The 21,117-nt window shown below is 45.4% G+C and overlaps 1 protein-coding gene across 1 annotated transcript in view; it reads left to right on the forward strand.

The window, feature by feature from the left end:
- The first annotated feature begins 816 nt into the window (after positions 1-816).
- CLTC (clathrin heavy chain) overlaps positions 817-21,117 on the forward strand; it is a 79,515-nt gene continuing 59,214 nt past the window's right edge. The window contains exon 1 of the mRNA XM_084823320.1: positions 817-1,318. Within this exon, the coding sequence (XP_084679446.1) occupies positions 1,277-1,318 (42 nt within the window). The 5' untranslated portion in view covers positions 817-1,276. The remainder of the gene's footprint in view (positions 1,319-21,117) is intronic.

Here is a 21,117-nt window from a genome sequence, read left to right on the forward strand (position 1 = left end):
CATCCATGTTCAGAGTTTGTATACCTCTGAATACCATATGCTAGAAGTAGATGAGCCTCTGCTAATTCTTAGGCATTGAAATGGTATTTTATGCAGCTGTGCTTTCTTAATGTTACTGTTTTACCTCTTTGTGCACCACCCAGCGAACTACTGTTACAGAGCAGGTTATAAAAGGAATTTCAGCCCTGCTGAAAGACCGCTTGGTTTTTTCCTCTCCCCTCCCCATCTCCTTTTCCTTGTGCGTCGTATCTTTTCAGATGGTAAGCCCGCAGGCAGGGATTGTAGCATTTTACTGATTGTATGTAAACTGCACTGGGAGTTGTTTTAGCTGAGGAGCAAGATTAAAAAAAACACACTTTTAAATAAATTGTCTTTTGGGCATGCAGCTGGGGAGCTACCCTTACAGAAACCCACCTCCCAAGAATTATTTGTTTACTCCATTCATCCCTTTTCATCCACCTGTGGAACAAGGTTATTGTGTCCAAGGTCACCTCTCCCTGTATGCAGTGTGGGATTCGAACCTACGCCAAGGGAACCGCTTCTTTTGACGCGCAGTCGCATTAACCCCCCACACCATTTGTCGGTCGGCGGAACGCCTTTTCTCACGAGAGACTCCTATAGTACCAGCGAGGGAGGGGAGCAAGGTGAATTCCCGCCTAGAACGTCCACCTTGCGCGTCCGTTTTTTTTTTAAAGTAACCCCCCCTCCCCTATCATGTGATCAGGGGACTGACGCCCAGGTGGGGCGTTAGGAACGGAAGTGACGTCACCCTCCGCCCAGGTCGCATGATGTGGCAAAAAAAAAAAGACGAGAACTAGCGCGAGTGGAGGCGGGGCTTCTCCCCTCAGAAAAACCCCGAGAAAAAGTCCCTTCCGGTTTCAAGGATCCTTCCGCCTACTCCCATTGATTCCATACGTGGGCGGCCGCCCGTTTTCGACATGGGATCCTTCCGCCGCTGCGCTTAATCGGCGGCAGGTGAGGAGGGAGGAGAAGAGGGCCAGGCGGAGGGAGCCGCCTCTGTCGCTGCGCCCCCTTTTCCTGAGGAGAAAGCGGCGTATTCTTCCGCCGAGCGAGCGAGGGCTGTTTCCGGATCGCCCGCAGCGGCCTCCCTCCGTCTCTGCCTTCCCCGCCATTAAGAGCCGCCCTTCCCCCTCTCCGCCGCCCTCCGCGCCGGCCGCCCCCTGCTCCTTCCCTTTCTTCACCCCGGAGGAGAGACCAGCTCCCCCGCCCCGACGTCGGGCTGGAGCCCTCAAACCCCAACAACGCTTCCGCCGCCATGGCTCAAATCCTGCCCATCCGCTTCCAGGAGCATCTCCAGGTGGGCGAGGGGGCGAAGGTGGGGGGCGCCCTGGCAGGTGGGCGAGGGGGCGAAGGTGGGGGGCGCCCTGGCAGGTGGGCGAGGGGGCGAAGGTGGGGGGCGCCCTGGCAGGTGGGCGAGGGGGCGAAGGTGGGGGGCGCCCTGGCAGGTGGGCGAGGGGGCGAAGGTGGGGGGCGCCCTGGCAGGTGGGCGAGGGGGCGAAGGTGGGGGGCGCCCTGGCAGGTGGGCGAGGGGGCGAAGGTGGGGGGCGCCCTGGCAGGTGGGCGAGGGGGCGAAGGTGGGGGGCGCCCTGGCAGGTGGGCGAGGGGGCGAAGGTGGGGCGAGGGGGTTGGCAGGTGGGCGAGGGGGGTCTTGTCTGTGGTAAATGGCTGAGGGGACTTAGGAAAAGGCCTTGGGGTGGAGAGAGAGAAGTAATGGCTCTGTGTGACAGATTAGGGTTCCAAGGGCGTTGTGTGTATATATGTATGTGGGGGGGGGGGCTGCTAGCAAGTGAGGAATTGGGGAGTGGGGAGACTGAAGGTGGCTGGGACTGAAAAGGGGGTATCTGGAAATTGGAGTTGAGAGCTTGTGTGTATGTATAACTGTGCATGTATCTATATCTCGCTCCTCCAGGTACCCCCCCAATTCGTCCTGTTCCTTTCACCCCTGTTCCCCCCTATTCCATAGTGTGTGTGTGCGCGTGTGTGATTGCAGAGTGTTGTGCTTAATCTAGAAAGGGGGCTTGCTTCTGCATGATAGTTTGCATAGGTCTGCCGGGACTGGGCTGGGGGAAGTGTGACAGGGATTAAAGTGGGGCCTTTGGAGTAGTGGGGTAGGGGAAACAAGAGGAGTGGTATGTATGTATATGTGCATAGTCTCTCTCTCTCTCTCTCTCTCTCTCTCTCTCTCTCTCAAAAGACTGTACTCATATACATACACCTATACTGCTTGCTGTTTCGGGTCCTCCAAATACCCTGTTTAATCTTATCCACTTTTCCAAAGGAAGGTTTTGGGTTCTGGGAAATGGTGTCAGGGAAGGAGAATCATTTGTATGACATCTTAGGTAAGGTTCCTGGGACTGGGGAACTGCAAAGGGGGAAGTGACTGGGATTGAAGGGGGTGTTTGGAGGAGAGGGATGTGTATATGCATGCATGTAGCAAGAGGTGTGTGTGTGTGTGTGTGTGTGTGTAGAGTGAGAAGGTCCTGGGGTGATTTAGGTGGGGAAGCCATCTTTGTAATGGTTTAGGCTTGTTGTGGGAGGTGTTGGCTGGGAGTAAAGCATTGGGAAGTGAAGGGGACTGAGATTAAATGGGGCGGGGGGAGGCCTTGAATGGCATTCAGGGTCTGTATATAATGGGCAAGGGGAAAATAAAGGAGGTTCTGTGGTTGCCTAGAGGGAGGGAAGTGGGAGGCCATCTGTGTGACAGCCTGGGTGCGGGAGGGTTAGCGTTAGGAACTGAGGAAGAAAGTGTGAGTTGAAGTTGATTGGCATTAAAGGACAGGAGGTGGGGAGAGGAAACTTGCTGTGCAAGCTGTAGGGTGAGGGACCCTAGTGTAGACAGAAGGGTGAGCTTTGAGGGTGGTGCTGAATTATTAAAGGGTTAAGGAACAGAAGTGAAATGAAAGTGGTTTGGGTTAAATAAGGAAAAAGAAGAGTTCAGGGGTGGCCTTGAGTGTGGGTTGAAGTCAGATGTAGGTCTGGTGTGGGGAAGTTAGGAAAGAGTCTTGTAACTTGGGGAGTGGGGTGGGGGAGATACTGGTGACACTCTAGGCATGGTAAGGGAGAGAGCAGTGGAGGGGTGAGGGTGAATGGGATATAAGGGGTGTCTATTGGGCATTTGTGGGGTGGGACAGGCTCAAAGCATTTGGAAGTGAGTAAGAGAGAACTCACTGTTTCTACTTAAGGTGGAGGAAAGAAAGAAGATTCTGGGGGTAATTTTGAAAGGGAGGGGAAACAGATGTGTATCTGGCATGAAAGGGGGTCTCTACTATCTTTCAGGGAGAGCTGCTGGAATTTTAGGTGTTAAGGGATGGAGAAGTGATGTGAAGGCGTTAGGGTATAAAGTGGGGTGGGGGGGGGAGCCCTATATGGAAACAGAGAGGGTGGGGTGGCTGGAATGTAGGGAGGTGCTTCAAAGTGTTTGGCATTCATGTTTGTGTATATAGTGTGGGTGGGTGGAAATAGTCTGGTGCTAATTTGGAAGGGGAAGAGAAGCACCTGTGCGAGAGGGAGGTGACTGGGATGTGACTTCCCCATTTCTCCATGGGATGGATCTGTGGTGGTTTGGCAGGTTGGGGAAGAGAAACCAAGGACAGGTATTCTGGAACTGAATTGGGAAGGGTTATCTGCTTTCACACTGGAATATTTATTAGGCTGATGTGCAGGGACACGGGGTAGCAAGGTAACCTGGGGGTGCAGTCAGCTGAGTTGGGCTGGAAGAATTAGGTCACTAGAACTGAGGGAGAGGGTGTGGGTTGCTGGTGGGGGGGATTCAGGGAGAGTTACACCTTGATAGTGGGTTAGGCTTGGTGACGGTTGCAGAAAATGGAAAATTCAAAAGGGAAGCCCCAAACTAACTTGGGGTATGCATGAGCAGTCAAAATGAGTGAGTTGGGAGTTCAGTTGGCATGCATGCCTATTTTTTTTTTTCAATTTCTAGCCTGTATTTTGGCCTTCTTGGCCATTTAAGGCTGATCTGGCCCCAGCTGATGGAAAGGAGAAAGGGGATTAAGGTAGGACAGGAGAGTGGAATTGGAGAGGTGCAGGGGGCAGGTTAAACATCTAGAAGGGCAATTGGGTTTGATGGACTTCAGGAGGTGGGCATTAGGCTAAACTTTATGGCAATGGGATCTTGAGCTAAACGAACTGTGGGATATAGTGTGATAAGAGTAATCCAGGTTCAGAGAGCATAATGTGACCAGGGGAGCGGTATCTGGTCACACTGAGGCTTGTGTAAAGCTGAAGAAAATATGGGTCTGTAGCTGCTTGTAGCAGCAGTTACAAAGGACAGGGGAGTGCAGGAACAGAATTCAGATGACAGGTGTTGAATAAGGTTTTGAAGGGTGTCAGATGTATTTGAGGATTCCTCTTATGTGGTGTGTTTTGAATGCTGAGGAAGAGGCCGTGTTTTTGTTGGTGCAATACAGAAGGCTTGAGGGTGAAGTCTTAGGAGGGCAGGCAGTGCAGGTACCTGCCTTATAGGCAGATACCTCCCCCCCCTCCCAGAAAAGTTCTACAGGTTACTGAAGGGGGAGGAGCGAACATGCTGCCGCTTTCTGGAGCAGCCTTCCCCATCATGGTGCTCTCCAGGTGTGTTGGACTGGAACTCCCATGGCATGCTGGCTGGGAACGGCGGGCATTGTGGTCCAGCACCAGATTGGGGATGGGTGCTCTGGAGGCATAGCGTTCTCGCTGCCAAACTGTCAGCCCCTGTTAGAGTGCTGGCCTGACCCTGCAGCAACGCCCCCGGTGTTCGCTGCCAAGGGCAGCTTTTCTCCAGAAGCTGTTGCTGCTGCTTTGGTTTCTGAAGCTGGGGTGGCGGCGGCGGGGTTGGGGCATTATCTTTCCCAAATGAAGCAGCTGCTTCCACTCCCACACATGCAGGCATGTGTGAAGATGTCTCAGGGGTGGTGAACTTCTGTGTGCACCTTGACAGCCTGCCTCCCTCCAAGCTGTGGTGAATGCTCATTGTTTCAGAACCAGAACTTCTGTATTCACTGTATTGCTTGGTTGGGCTGGCTTCCCTGTGCCCTTGTACCCGCCCCTTCAGACGTCGGCCTGACCTAAGCTTCAACATGTGCTTAACATCTCTGTGTGTGGGGCAGGGGGAGGGAATCTTCGCTAATTGCTTCATGTACTGTAATTCCTGCTGTTGCCACTTCATGAGAATATTTAGAACTTACTGCGTGGGCAAGACTGGATCTCTGCCTCCTGTAGCGCCTGCTGCGAGGTGTGGTGTTGTAGGAGGGGTGTGCAAGAGGAAGGCTTCTCTGCTTTGCTCCTTTCCAGATCTGCCTGCAGCTTTTAACAAAATCAGACTGCTGAGCTTCTCCTTGAAGCCTGTGCTCCCTTCAGACATGGACCAAAAGCATTACACCTAGTACTTGCTGGGTAATTGACATTCCGCTATAAGTAAATCATGGGCATGTCTCTGTACAGCAGCGGTAGCAAGAACAGTTCTCCAGGGTTAATGGTTGTAGTGTAAAAATAAAAAAAAAGAATCTGGTTTCCTGTTGAGTGTTGGCTCCGAACCTCCTGTGTCAGGAAAACCTGTGCAGGTAGGAATGACTAGCTGAGCTGCAGCAGACTTCCCTGCTGCATAGAAGTTGGCAGTGCAGCCTTGGAGAGAGATCCAGTGCGCTGCTCCTCCTCAGTATAGGGTAGTGTTAAACAGTTTTGCCACATTCCCTGCAGATTTCAGAAACACTCGCTTTCATTGTAGTAATGGATGGTTTGATTGAAATGTGTTGCTTTTTCAGTTCAGGACCTGCAGTATTCTGTAGAATAGACTTTGGGTTTTTCTCCCAAGAATATTCATTTTGTGCATTTCCATTTTTCTCAGCAAGTTCCCAGTGTTCTGTCCTACTGTGATCATGAAGCATGACCCAAGAATGGCTTGCAGCAGATTCTTGATTCTTAGGGCAGAATCCCATGCATGCTTAGACAGAAAAAAGTCCTACAACTCCCAGCATCCCTCAGCCAGCATGGGGATGCTGGAAGTTGTGTAGGCAGAAAAAAGTCCTACATGCATAGGATTGCCCCCTTCATGAGTGTTTGACTAGGGATGGGTTTTAGTCCCCACCCCTTGCACCTCTTTACAGTTCTTTCACAAGTGAATGTTTACCATTCTCTACTCTGGGGAAAAAGAATGACACTGCATTTAAGGATAACAGCGCTGAGGGCAAACCCTTCCTTCTAGCACTAATGTAGAGTGGCTTGGTCTTTACTAAGAGGAATCCTGCTGGGAGCTGAGCCCTTACAAAAGTCCTTGTCATATACTTAGACATACCCTACCTCTTATAATAGCAGACACCTTGCTAGTCTTAAGAACTGGACTGTCCCAGTCCCCAGATGAACGCTGGTGGTCTTATTAAAACTCTTCTGACTTGATTTGGAATTCCTGCAGATGTGTTTTTTTCTGAGCCAGGACTCTTCAAACTGCGCTTAAGAGCTGGTGGATTTTAAGCTGCTGTACTTCATCATGAAGTTGATGTAATGTTGGGGGAAGCACTGTTTTCTTTCCAGAATTGTTTCTTTTGAACTTGGTAAATCATGGCTAATGTATGCAAGTCACTGTTTCTGGAAAATGCTGTTGTGTCTTGTGCCAAAGATCTTGCCCAGAGAACAGTATAGAGTGATAAAGCAAAATGTGTACATAGAAGACAGTGTTGGTGAGAGGCAATGCTGTTTTGCTGCTCACATTATCACACTTGTTTCATTACTTATGTCTTCTGAAATAGGGGATTCCCTTCATTTGGATTTCTCTGAAATTAGACAAAAATCCCTTTAATCCTTTGTGCACTGAAAAGATAACTAAGGAGGAAGCTTGGTATTGCATCTCTTGTTCTGGAGCAGCTGACTTTAAATGATTATAGCTGTATTTGTTTTGCGTTGAGTAGAAAAAAGAGGGCTAATTTTCACAAGCACTTCTGTGATTTTGTGTGTGGGGGGAAGGTGCTAGAATGTTACAGGGGCCATCCCATTGCTGAGGCACAAGAGTTGAGCATTTTTTGCTGTGCAGAAATTGCTGGTAATGGAGCATTGGCATGGTTTTTTTACTACTATTATATCCTGCATTTATTCCATGGAATTCAAGGCAGGTTACATGGGGTTCTTCTTCCCAGGCACTGACCAGACACAGCCTACTTAGCTAAACCAAGGTTTCCACTTCATCTGCCTTTAGATCAGGCCCTTGCAATGAGGATGCTTTTCTCTCCCCTGCCTCTTTAGAGCGAGGACAAAGCAATTGGCATGTGGTACTGTGATGTCAGTTCTGCAGTGTTATCCCTGATTGGCTGGGATCACTCAAGGAGGGCTGAAATAAAAAATGACACTGAATTAGCAGCAAAGAGGGGAAAACAGGGCCTGCAAACACTTGTGAACAAACATGAAAAAATATAGGATTCAGGGTTTTGGTGGTGCTTTTTGGACTCTTGAAAAGCATTGTTTCTGCTTCAAATGTTCAAGGATAAAATTTTATGGCATAATTGAGGCTTGCTTTGTAATTTTCTTAATAAAAGAGGAAGGATTATTGCAACTAGAAACTTGGAAGGATGATGTGTAGGGGAGGAGTGGAAGTATTAGAGTCAAGACAACTGTATGCGAGTGGAGGGAACTTGCCCTAACAATATAGTCTCTTATATAATCAGAAACTTGATGTTGCCAGGTCATAGAAAGAATGCAATTACACTTTAAATAAATGAGAAACATATTGTTTTAAAGAAAACTGCCAAGTTATAGCTTACACAGAGATCCAACACAGTCTACAACATAGCGAATTGTAGGTAGTGGCAAAGCTATTTACTACCCAAGAGTATTTCTCCACTGATCCTCATAGGGATATGGTGGCCCACTACTGTTCACATTGGTAAAAGAACAATACTAGGCTGAATAGAAAATGTTTGTTAGTAAACACAAGCAAAAAGACTTGTTGCCTAGTAGGTTAACCTCATTATAAAAGTGGTCTTCAGTAGCAGTAATGTACTCTTTCTGGAAAACTTTGAATTAGATTTTTTTTCCTGGAGATTTTCTGATGCCCTAAATTGGGATCTAATTTAGGGTACACATTTAACTTCTTTAGTTTAGTTCATCAAATAGAAATATACCATGTTAGTTTTATGAGCTATGTAGACAACTTGCATCTTTCCAATGACCAAAAGTATTTGAAGTACTTGATAAGAGAAGTTCAACAAAACATGCTTAATATGGTTTAGATGTTATATTCTGAACTTGGAAATTGTGTTTGTTGAAATACTTCTAAATATTTTAAGACATTACTCTTCCTAGCACACGTTCATTGGCTGAAGTTGTAGAAAAACAATGAAGGCACTGAAAACTTGTCACCTAACTCTCCAGAGCAGATTTTGGGTGGGGGCAAGGGGACTCTGTTCCTCTGACAGATACCATTCTGTTGATGGGCAGACACCATTGGATACAAACCTCTACCTGCAGTCCTATATATGCTTACCTGGGAATAAGTACTACTGAAGTAAATGGGGTTTACTTCTGACTAGACATACATAGGATTGTACTGCAATTTAAGGCACAATCCTATGCATGTTTAGACAGAAAAGACCTAAACTCCCAGTGTTCTCCAGCCAGCATGGCTGGCTGGAGAATGCTGAGAGTTGTAGGACTGTTTTTCTTTCGAAACATGCATAGGATAGCGCCCTTATGCATTCCCAAAGATCTGTGTGTTAGAGATGGTCTTTTCATAGGTATAGTCACCTGGAAAACAACTTTAAAATTAGCCAGTTAGGTATTGTATTCATCATGTTACTAATTTTACGAAACAATGCATTTTTGGAAATAAAACATTTTCATGGAAAAATATAGGATGGAGCAGTTTCTGCCCCAAATCACTGTTCAGCGGTGCCCTGATTGGTGGTTGGTGCAAGTCCTCATAAGTTTAGCTTTTAAAAATTTATTTTGAAGATTTATACCTCGCCTTTCAGTCAAAGATTTATACCTTGCCTTTGAGCCAGTGTAGTGTAGTGGTGAGAGTAACGAACTGGGAGCCGGGAGATCTGGGTTCTAGTCCCCACTTGGCCATGGAAGCTCACTGGGTGACTTTGGGCCAGTCACAGACTCTCAGCCCAACCTACCTCATAGGGTTGTTGTTGTGAGGATACAACAGAGAGGAGGAGGATAATGTAAGCCACCTTGGGTTCCTTGCAAGAGGAAAAAAGGCGGGATATAAATGCAATAATAAAATAAATAATAAATAAATGATTCTCAAGGCAGCTTCTGCTTCTCCAGGGACAATGTCAGTTGGAGCTGAGTGTTCTTTCAGGGAGGGAGGGCAAAGCAAGCTGCCTGCAGCTGTTCCTTCTCTCGCTTTTGGATAAGGCCAGGTTCTTGCCCTTGGCATGATGTTCTTTCTGGGGGGCACGTGATGCAATCCTCTTGGGGTGGTGGTTCTTGAACTTCTAACCTTGTCGGAAATCTTCAGGTATCAGCTTGTTTACTGAGAATCCCTTGCATGTCACCTGTGGGAACCCCCATACATTACAGTCAAGCTGTATTCTAGACCACACATTCGGTGCACAGGGAGTCTTGGCCAGGCCCACTGGGCTGCACTGTCTCTCCGTATGGGTTGATGAGAGCACCCCAGAACATACCTGACACTCCCTGTGTCTACGAACTGCAGAAGAACACTGTTTTGTGGTTCTGTCTGTTGTTGCTATCTCTTCTCTGAAGAACCCCTGATAAGCTTCCCTGGAACTTCAGAGTTCCCTGGAACACAGTAAAAAAACCCATTCTCTCTGAAGGGATAGAGAAACCAGGTCATAAGCACCCATCTTATATATAATTTCCCCCTCTACTGATTTGGTTTAAATGCTTTTGGTATCTGGATTATTTCAAGAAAGGTATTTTCAAGTGCTGTGACCAAGGTCTCCTTTGTGTGCCAGATAGTTTGGCCTCTAAGCTGACTGGGGATACATTATTCAACATGCAGGCTGTACGTATCGGCCACTGTCAGCTCTCGAAGTGACAGATGAAACCTGCATCCCTGCTCACTTTCAGCTCGGGCACTCGTCTTTGGTCTCTGTCAGTTGCTCTGGCAATGAAGCGTTCCATGTAAAGAAAGCTGGCCTCCTTTCCATAGCATACTGGCTGTGAAAAACTTCGACTGCATGCGTATTTGAGTACCTTCCTGAACATCTGTCTTTTTTTGCTCATATGAGGAACACCTTGTTCATGTTCCAGGGTCCCTCTCAAATGGTTGTAGAGCAGGTGGAGAGCAGATGATAGATCTGGAACTACTGGTAGATATCTGGGTGATTTGAAGCAGATCCGGAAGGATTTCTGACTCCCAATTGTGTAACAATAGCAGCAACAAAATTACTCTCCCCCGCCAAATTATGCTGCTGAAATAAAGTAGGAGATAATCAGGAGTGGAGTTTTGTGTGGAAGGACTGTGAACCCTCTTAAGTACTAGAACTCAAAACAAATTCCTGGATTCAGAATTCTTTAATCTGAAGTATATGTCTTTTGCACCATGGTCTTGTTGGTGTTTCTCTGGGTTCTGGTAAAAAACAAAAGTAGACCTTGCCAGACTGAAGTCTGCATTATAACGTTCCATTCAAGTCTCAGTCTAGTACTCGTATTTTAGCCCCATCCATTATGCAGCTTCTCCCACATGTAGCCGTCAAGCTGTAAAGCTTTTGATAATGGGAAGAGGGGTTTGGTTCTCTGTGTGTGCCACAAATGCTTGACACTGACTTGTGGTGTCAGGCAAGCTAGCAAGAATTCATTGGCTTGGTAGGTGACTGAAACTAACCTTTATGGTGTCAGCCTATGCAATAGGATGCTTTCTTATGTGCATATTGGAGGGTTATTAATGGCCCTTGAAAAATATAAGACATCTAGAAATTTTGAGGCCCTGGAAACTGGCGGGGGAAAGTGAAAATGTCTGTGGTAACTGTCAAACTTAAACTGTGGTGCTCTTAAGTTCTTAATATGTTCTATGTTTTTACACTGCCCTTAATAAATTCCTAGGGCACCTTACATGTTATTCCTGCTTTAAGAACATGGAACTTGTAGCTTATTGTTTGGTAATCCTCCATTGTCATGGAGGATGAGGCTGTGAATGGCCTCTAGTCATGATGGCTATATATATATTACCTCCAATGTCAGAGGCAGTATGCCTTTCATTAGCAGTTGCTGGGGAACATAAACATGAGTGTTCTATTGGACTCATTTCCTACGTGTGGGTTTCCCATAGGCACCTGGTTGGCCACTGTGGGAACAGAATACTGGTTTCATCATATCTCTTATGTTCTTATACTCTTAAATTTTTATAAATGTACATGCCTTAATTATGTTCAAACAGTTACAAATATACCCAGTTTTGGAAATAAAGTTTTCCATTGCTTACCTTCTAAGATACAGAAGTATCTTAGTTCTGCAGTAATCATGTGAATTGGCTATAATATTTTAAAACACTATTTTCAAAAGGTTCATCATTCTGAAGCAACATATCCCCGTGAGGTTGTTCTGTGTTTTCCAAACACTTCTAATTTTTCCGTTCAGCTCTGGGAGGGGAAAAAAAACCCATTCCCCCCGCCCGTCTTTGAACACCGTACTTGTTCTGGAGCGATTTCTTTAAAATGTGGAAGTCTAGCCTATGGAACAACTGCTGAGGGTGGGATGGGGTGGTCAAAGCATTTGTGGGTTGCAGACTTCATGATTTGGAAGGTGGCTAGTTGGTTTTACCTTAAGAAGGCCCTCCTTGGCACTACAGCAGCAAATTATTAAATGCTGTCACATGATAGAGTTTTCACATTTATTTACATGTTCCCCTTCCTGTTCGTATTGTTCCTTCAGTATGTAATTCCTCTTGATGACTGCATGTGCTAGACAATCCACTGGATAATTCGCAGTGACTTGTCTTATTCTTTGCTGTACTTATACTGAAATGTGCTTTTAAGAAGAGAGCTGTGGAATGATGGGAAGTAAAATGTTACTAGCAGCAAGTTGCCTTCCATCCAAGATTGGCTGGCTGTTCTTGTGATATTATCCCACCCATGTGTTGTACAATGGAGCCCATAGCAGGCATGCTCAGTCTTTTTTTCCTTCCTTCTGGGGATCAAGTCTGAACACTTTCTGGGAAATCCTGCATTACTTCCCAGCTTTAAGTACAGGACTGTAACACCTTGAAGACTTGTTGGACTTGTCTCTGTGGAACTCCCTCCCTAGGGAACTCCGTCATGCCCCCTCTTTAATGAGCTTCCGTCGTGCATTAAAAACGTGGTTGTTCAGGCAGGCATTTGGGGTGGGTTAGGGTATTTTAGAAAATGTTTTTATTGTAGAATTTTATTGTTTTAAACTGTTTTTATTGTATGCTGTACATTGCCCAGAGTGGCTGGGTAACCAGCCAGATGGGCGATTAATAAATTTAATAATAATAATAATTGTTGTTGTTCAGTCGTGTCCGACTCTTCGTGACCCCATGGACCATATGGTGTAAGCTTTCATAGACCAGAGTTCATCAGATGCACATTTATTTAATTAAAAAACATAAGCCTTTCTTTTGCCCTCCAAAAACGAGTCGCTCAAAGGGGTTTACAAATTATAAAGGAATAGAAACAATCATATTCATAGCAAGCTAAAAGCAGTAGCAAAAAGAAACAGAGCCAAAACTAACAGTAATTAAAATTAAGCAACAATAGAGTCAAAGGCTTGCATATGATTGTTTAAATTTAGGCTCCCTTTTAGGGTAAAAACCCTCACACAGTGACTTACATAGCATAAAAGTACAGTATGCACAATCATAAAATACAATATTGTAAGTTCCATAAAGCAAATGAAAACAGTATAATCCAAACCCAGGGTGGCGGTATGCCATTAAAATCAGCAAGAACATCTGATGCTGATCTGAAACAGCATCAAAGCAGCAGCACTGCCACAATGACACCTCTAGATAAAAGGCCATTTTAAATATATGTGGCTATAAACCCCCTTTAAAGGCCTAGATTAATGGAGTCATATGATGCCCATCAATTAGGCGGGTGTTACACAATCAAAGGACCATCCTTAAAAAGGCCCTGTCTCTTGTGCTTGCCAATCTGCTTGATGTCACTGAGCCCATGAGCAGGACCACAGAAGCTGATCTTAAAGGACATCCAGGTGAAGGTGGTGCTTCAATTAACCTGACCCTGAATCATTTAGGGCTTTGAAGATCAATACTGGCACTTTAAATTGGGTCCAGAAGCATAGCAACCAGTGCAGCTGGTATAATATTGGTGTTGCATGCTCCAGCTGTCTCACCCCCCCAACAGCTGTGGTCAGCTGTGTTTTGCATCAGTTGAAGTTGCCAAGCAGTCTTTAATGGCAGCCCCATGTAGAATGCATTTATAGTAGTCTAGTTTGACTTGTCAGTGGTGCATGAATAATTAGAGGCTAGGTCTGCCTAGTTTAGTGCACAATCTTTACACATATTGGAACACAGTTGTGGGGAATGAGGGTGACAAACTTAATAATTATAAGCCCCCACTAAGCATGTTGGAGCAGTGGAATGATCTGCAGTCCTGCGGAGTGTGCTGAGAAATGGAAGATTTACAGATGTGGGTGCCTTGAAAAAACTAAGCCGCCATATTATAGGTATGTATCCCTTTATGTGTTTGGAGCAGGGTACCCCATGTTTCGTTGGTTCATCTCCCAGCTACTACATCAGCAGTGCTATCCTTGTCTAGGAGGGATTAAGGGTGCAGTTGATGTAGCCTCTGCATCAGTCTATAGGCACAGGAAAACTAGAAATAATTACACAGCACGGCCAAGATTGGGGACATTTTTTAGATATAAGTGGTATATAAAGCTATTCAATAAATATTAAATAATAGATACCACTGCATCACAAAATCCTTATTCGACCTACCTGAGGTTTGACACAGGCAAAGGAAAGGGTGGAGCATTAACTGGGCTGTCCTTCAGTTGGAAGGAGTCATTCTGCTTGTTGCGAGAACTGATAAACATTATCTGAGTGTTAAGAGTGAAATAAGTGTAACTCCCTGGTCTGATCCAGGAAGAAAGTGCTCCAGGTATCAAAAGCATAGGAAACACTACGCTAGGAAGATTGCAGCATGCAAACATTGTCAAGTTGGCAGTCTTGTGAAGATAAATATGTTTGGGGACAGGGCCCAGTTTTCTGTCCAGCAACAGAACAATGGCTTGCATCCGGGTGTGTTATCGAAACAAGCAGATGCTGCATTCTCAGCATTTTTGCACTTCCTTTTGGAAGGTGGCAACTCAGACTGCTCTTCTTCCAGCGAAACATGCTGACTTCTCTGTAGGAAGAGGTCAGCAGGTTTGCCTCTGTCAGCATCTCCCCCCCCCCACACCTTAATTGTATGTCAGTTGTTGGGGTTCACTGATGGGAAATCCAAAATACCTTCTGTACACATCAGTCTTTAAGTTATTCTTAGCGCTTTAATCAGTGCTCTTTGGGAATGGTCCTGGACAGGATTTTTTACGTGCTATAATTTAGCTGAATTCTCAAGGCATGCACTAGTGGCATATAGTAGTGTTGTTAGGCAAGGCATTGCTCAGGAGTAAACTTGATGAAATAGGGTATGATTATACAAATGGCAGAGTTGGTACAAAATTACTTCCTGGGAGATTAAGGATGTCTTAACTGCTGCTCATAGCATGCAAGACCTCTCTGTGTGTGTTCATGTATCTATAGCTGTAAGTACAGCTCATAACTTACGTTGATCTGGTGGTGTTGGATGATGATGATTTTATTATTATTGTGTTAGTATCCCAGGTTGCTGTTATAAGTACAAGTTTAGGCCAGGGTATTCGGCAGTGAAATATCAAAGTCACAAGACAGTGTTGGAACAGATTTCATTCATCTGGATCACTCTGTTGCAAGGAAGTTCTCTTATGACTCATTACTGCAGAGCTTTCTGCAAGTTCCTAGTCCTAATTAATTCTGATTTGCGGAGTGTGTTGCAAGTTCTGGATGGTCTCAAAGTTCAACTCACACATAGCTTTATGTTTTTCTCCCTATCGGAGAGGCCTGATTCCCAAGGCGGTTGGTTTCCTGCACATGTGGGATCAAAGGCTGCCTGGATGGCAGCCTGTTGTTAAACATGCAGGGATCTCGTCTTTACCTTGCTCTTGAAAGCAGCCATTATTAGTGAAGGGTTTATAAGGAAAGCAAACCCCCCCTCCTTTTAGCTTTAAACAGCCTTTCCCAACCTGGCATTAACACAATTATATTGTTGGTTAAATGCATTACTTCAGATTCACAAGCAGGAAACACTCAAAACTAGCCTGGAAGTGGTGCCTCCACAAACTTAGTGTTTGCTGATGAGAACCCTTGCAATATTATGCTGATAATGAAGCATATTTTGCATGAGTATCCACCGATCTTTTTTTTGCTGCCAGTCACGTTTTTCCTTCCTCCCACAGTTCTGACCACCTGCTATGCAACCTATGGATCTGGCTACACATCTTAGCCAAGATGTTCATCTGCACACCATCTTCAGGGGTTTTTTAAAGCAGTTGGCTGGCTGCCACTTAACCTGCATCGTGGATACAGGATATTACCATATTGCTTTTCCCAGCAGCGCTACTGTTCTTGAGTCCATTTATGTCTCTGATCTTTGCTTTGGTGCTGTGTGGCTGAGGTGTTGCTGCAACTTAAAAGCCTCCAGTTCACCTACCTATGAAATGCTTCTGTTCTGAGTTTAGTTCTGTTGCTTAGTGTTTCTTTGGCTAACCCGGTTAAAGGAACTGGCTGTAAATTATGCTGTGCTCCGACTTCAGGCATTGATGTCGCTTGGTTGGCATCATATTTGCACTTTTCCAGCTCAGTTGCATTTTTGTTGGCATATCTTTTTTTGAAGGAGTAGTTTGAGAACGAGTCAACTTTGAGGTCAGTTGATGCTTCAGAAGGATTGAGGTCTTTGTGCAGGGCTGGCATCAGAGTTTGGCTTTGTTGGGCACCTGCTGAGGGGTCCAACTGCCAACCCCACCTTCCATCTCATTGCCTCTGCCTGTTTGCTGCTTGTGAGCAATGACAATGGCAAGAAGAAGGAGCAACATCCTCTACTTGTCTCGCTCTCGCTTTCTGGGCAGTGGTGTGGATTAGGCCCATATGGAGAGAGCAAGCGAAATGGCAGTGATGACAGTGGTGAGGAGGAGGGGGAGGAGGATGGACCCACTGAGGATATCTTGCCCAAGGCCCTCACAAAACTCAGACCCATGACTGGCTCTCTTGCACAGGAGGGGTTTCACTCAAAGGTGACTCATATGAGCCTGAATTCTAAAGCTACTGAGCAACTTTACTTTAGGGGATGGAGGGGAGAAATTCCTTCTGCTGTCCAAGGCTGTATCAAAATGGTGGTCCAGTCCTCCTTCTGCATCTAGCAAATTATGTTCCAGATTTGTGATATGCAGGAATGCATGTCTTGATGTTTAATGTAGGGCGCAATCCTATTGGATGCACCCTCGATACGCATAAGTCTACGAACTCAGAGGCTTCCAAGTATCCAGTGCAGAGCGGGAGGTGTGGCAGAGACAGTCTTGGCTCTGCTGCGTTTCCTGCTTTGCAATTTAGCTAGATGGGTGTTGCTAGCTTTTTCTGGCTAGCTGAGGCATTAGGGAGCGGGAGCGAAGGAGGCTGGGGAAGCCTGGAGATATGGCATAAGCTGTCCCCTGCCCACCCACCAGCACGCTCCCTTTTTCTTCTCTTGGAGGTTGCCTTTATGACCTCGGAGAGGCAGTTGGTGCGGTTCTCTCCATGCCAACTGCAAAGGGCGGGGAGGTCAGACTCCTGTGTCTGAGGTCAGGGTGCTGGCTCTGACCTCGGATCCAGGAATCTAAAGTCCCCTCCCCCCCAATTCTGTCTAGGAGCCATAGGATTGCTCTCATAATAACTTAAAGCATTTGTATATTGCTTTCACATGTTCTAAGCCCTTCACATGCATTATCTAGCTCTCATCTTCACAACAACCCTGTATGCAAAGTCATTGTTGCTTTCCCCAAATTGCAGATAGGGGAACTGAGAGTAGGAGTGGCTCGCCTAAACGCCACCTAGTGAGTTCTTGGCAGAGGTGAGATTTGAAGCAGATATCTGTGATTTATAGTTTGATCTCTTAGGCCCTACTCTGCAACAATTATAATATTGGCATGGATACCATAGGCCTTAAGGTGTGTATAATGAGCTTATGGGGGCTTGGTAGAATCCTGCATATTCTTTGTTTTTTCCTTGTTAAAGTGGTTGCATGTGTATGTTGATGGAACTTTTTGACAGCTTGCAGCCATGATCTGCGGTTGTTTGATACTACCACATCGATTATATAGACAGTCCTCTGGCAAAGGTTCTACAAAATTTGACAGTGTTAATTAAGGTAAATCTGTGTTGGGGGGGTGTAGCTTAAATGCTGTGGCTAAGCTTGATCTTTGCTCGGATAACTATAACCATCTGCCACACTTTGGCCTTTAAAAGTAGCCAGTGTCATGAAGGAAAAAATGGCTTGTCATAAATTTTAGTCAACTGGTAAGGTTAGTGCAGACTTCTTTTTTTTAAAAAAAGGAGTAAAGTTGAAAAGCGAATAGGGATTGGTGCTGATTCACCAATGAGGATCTCAAAAATGGTAATAAGATTTTGGGAGTGAGTTCCAGGGTTGCATGCTTCTGCCTTTCTGGAGCAAATTCTGCCTCCCACCCACCTACTTGCTTTAAGCATAACCTTCCACCCACCTACCTGCTTTAAGCATAACCTCGTAAATGCTTAATTGTGATAAAGAGACTAATATTTATTGCATTTTTATCCTTATGTCAACAAAGGGTCCATTCTCCCAGAGAATGGAGGATCCAGACAATTTGGACTACTGACTCAGCTGTACCTAAGAGATCCCAAGTGTTATATCTACACTGGCCCAGGGGCTGCAAGTTCAGGCGACCAGGAAAAATACCCAGCTCCTGTCACTTTGCCAGCTTTTCTGTGGCAAGACCTAAAGCAATGGTTCTTGTGCTGTGTGGTTGGAGCAGGTCTAGCACAAGAAGAGGCAGGAGAAAGGAGACCACAACAGAAATGCACTTCTTCCAAGTTTCTGCCATTTCTTATGCAAGTATGTTGCTTGAAACTGGAGCGCTCTTTTAGTAACAAGAACTGTACTCCACAGTTGCACCAAGCCTCATATAACGAGACTTGTGAGAAGCTGATGGGTATTAACTGTGTTCCTTGGGGTTCTTATTTGACAAGAATCAGTGCCTTCCCCACTTTCCTTTCGGGGGATCATTCAACCTAAAGAACTGTGTGTGCGCGTGCATGCACGCACACGCATATGCGCACCTACACACACTCTCTCGATCCCCCCTACATAGTGAAGGAAGCATTCCTGGCAGGTATCCTAACAAATGTTAGGAATGGTTCACACTGCAAATACTAGGCTAACTGGCTTAGATGGGAGTTAGTGGCTTACATGTTGAAACTCCCCTGACTGCGATATGGGGAAGCTGAAGACAGTTACATTGGAGTGTTAAGTGTCAAAGATGATCTGTTTATTTTCCCTTTTAAGATGGAATAGCAATGCTGAGTTGGCATGGTAGCTGTAGTAAAGGGAGTGGTGCATTACTAATAGCTTGTGAATGGTTCCTCGCAAAGGTGTGGCTCAAGAATACAGAACTTGACAGCACAGTTACAGACTCCTATGGGGAGCTGAAATGGAAGCTTAAGGCATAGATAGCAGTCCATGAATTACTTAACCTTTTGTTCATGTTATACCAGAGTGGCCATTGCAGGCTACCAGAGGGACGCTTCTGGAGGTGTACTTACCTGTTCTTCTGGCTTCTTTTAGGATTCTTGAAAGGCTTGCCTGCTGGGGAACCCCCCCCCCCCAGTTTTCATTTAGTGTGGTAGTTAAGAATATCAGCTCCATGAATGTATGTGAGCAGTGCACGTTCAAATCTGTGCTCGGCTATGAAGCTCACTGATGTGATGTATTATAGTGACTTGCGTATCTCCCAAGTAGCTAGGCTAAAACTGTTTCGTGGTGGAATATGAGATGTAATTGTAAGCCCTCATGGCTTGGGAATGTGGCAGTTTGAAACAAGCAAGCTGAATGAGACGGACCATATTAAACTTACTTTAATTTGCGGGCCATTCAAAATGAGAATAGAATGAGAGTTTGAATTGAGAATAAGATGGTGGAAGGAGCCCACTGGCGAAGTGTTAAGTTACGGCCAGGAAGGCCTTGGTTTAAACCCTCAATCAGCCACGAAGGTGACCTTGGGCCAGTCACTGCCTCTCAACCACACCTATCTCTCAAGGTTGTTGTGAGGATAAAATGGCAGGGGATGAACCATGTACATTTCCTTAAGTTCTTTGGAGGAAGTGCAGGATATAGATGTCTACCTATAAAGGGCAGATTTATTACATCTTTCATCAATCTTGCACATCCAAAGCTGCAGCAGATGCAAGTGACATAAGTCATATTCACTGTGTGGAAATTAGTAATTAGCAGTTAGTAATGACTTTCTGATGCGGCTTTTGGAGTCTTCCCATGTTGTAGGTAACTTGCTTCAGAGACATGGTTTCTATGTATACATTATAAAAAGCTCCTATTTGAAGTGCTTGGTATCCTTAAAGCAATACACAATCATCCCTGTGATCTGGACTTAAAAATATACTTGTCTTAGTGTTACCATATACTAGCCTGCAGGAGCCCTGTATGAAACTATACTTCCACTGTGGAGGCTACAAATGTTCTTGAATTTCTCCCCTCGTTTGTAGGACCAATATAATTCTCAGCTACTTAAACTGCAATAAAATTATCATATTTTTTTCTTGTTATTTCTGAATGGACCAGTTTTATTAGGAGAAATAATTAGCACTTGCTTCTCTGCTACAGAACACTCCTAGGGCCTATCCACTTCTTTCTGGGGAGACTTTTCAACTCAGTAAGGCCTGGGCATTTATTTTATTTATTTACAATATTTATATACCACTTCATATCTAGAACAGGGCATGTGTACCTTTGTTGTAGGGAAAAAGTAATTTAGTGAACTGAGCTACACACCATGTTCTGTTTGAATGCATTATCTCCCTAATGCTGTGGTAGAAAGCCTCCATAGTGTACAGGACTGGATTGTTGTGCCCTGTTGAAAAACTCTCTGAATATATATGGTACAGTTTTTCCCTATTACGGCACGAACGAGGCAGGGTTGTGTGTTTGGGAACCTAGTATGAAACGGGTGCTCAGTTTCCTAGTTTAGAAGCCTTACCTAGTATGAAAAGGTTACCTAGTATGAACCTAGACCATAACGGTCTGTGTATCAGTCGTGTTGTAACTGTCAGTCACTAATATTTCAGTGTTCATAAGAGCATAAGAGCCATGCTGGATCAAACCAAGGGTCCATCTAGCCCAGCATTCTGTTCACACAATGGCCAACCATTGGGAAACACACAAGCAGGACACGAGTGGAACAGCACCCTCCTACTCATGTTCCCCAGCAACTGGTATACATAGGTGTACTGCCTCTGATACTGGAGGTAGCATATAGCCAACAGGGCTAGTAGCCATTGATAGCCTTCTCCTCCAAGAATTTGTCTAACTCCCTTTTAAAGCCATCCAAATTGATGGCCATCACTTGTGATAGCAAATTCTATAGTTTAACTCTGCGCTATTTCTCTGTCCTGAATCTGCCACCAATTGGCTTCATAGGATGACCATGGGTTCTGGTATTATGAGATAGGGAAAGACTTGAGGGAAGACCACCAGGGGATGACTTGAGGGTGGATTCGCTTGTCCAAAGCCATTCTGATTTCATAGCTGGGCTTCGAGCCTGTCCAGCTTCAGCACAGAGGGCCACAATGAGGCTAATTAAAAATGCTTTACAAATGGCTACCTCAAGATCTGAAATAGAGGCTTTAAGGCAACCTTCCCCAGCCTGGTGCCCTCCCGATGTGTTGGACTACAGCACATATTTTTTGGGGTGCTGGGAGTTGTGGTCCAACCCGTCTGGAGGGCAGCAGGCTGGGGATCCATCAAGATAATAGTAAGGTTGACTTCTAAATACAGTAGCCTTTTGAACATATAATTATGCTTCAGGTAGCCTTTTGAGGATTCTTCTGTGGTGTATATC

Source organism: Heloderma suspectum, chromosome 16 (genome assembly GCF_057233095.1).
Source record: "Heloderma suspectum isolate Gila_16-S chromosome 16, 16-S_ref, whole genome shotgun sequence".
NCBI classification, from domain to species: Eukaryota; Metazoa; Chordata; class Lepidosauria; order Squamata; family Helodermatidae; genus Heloderma; species Heloderma suspectum.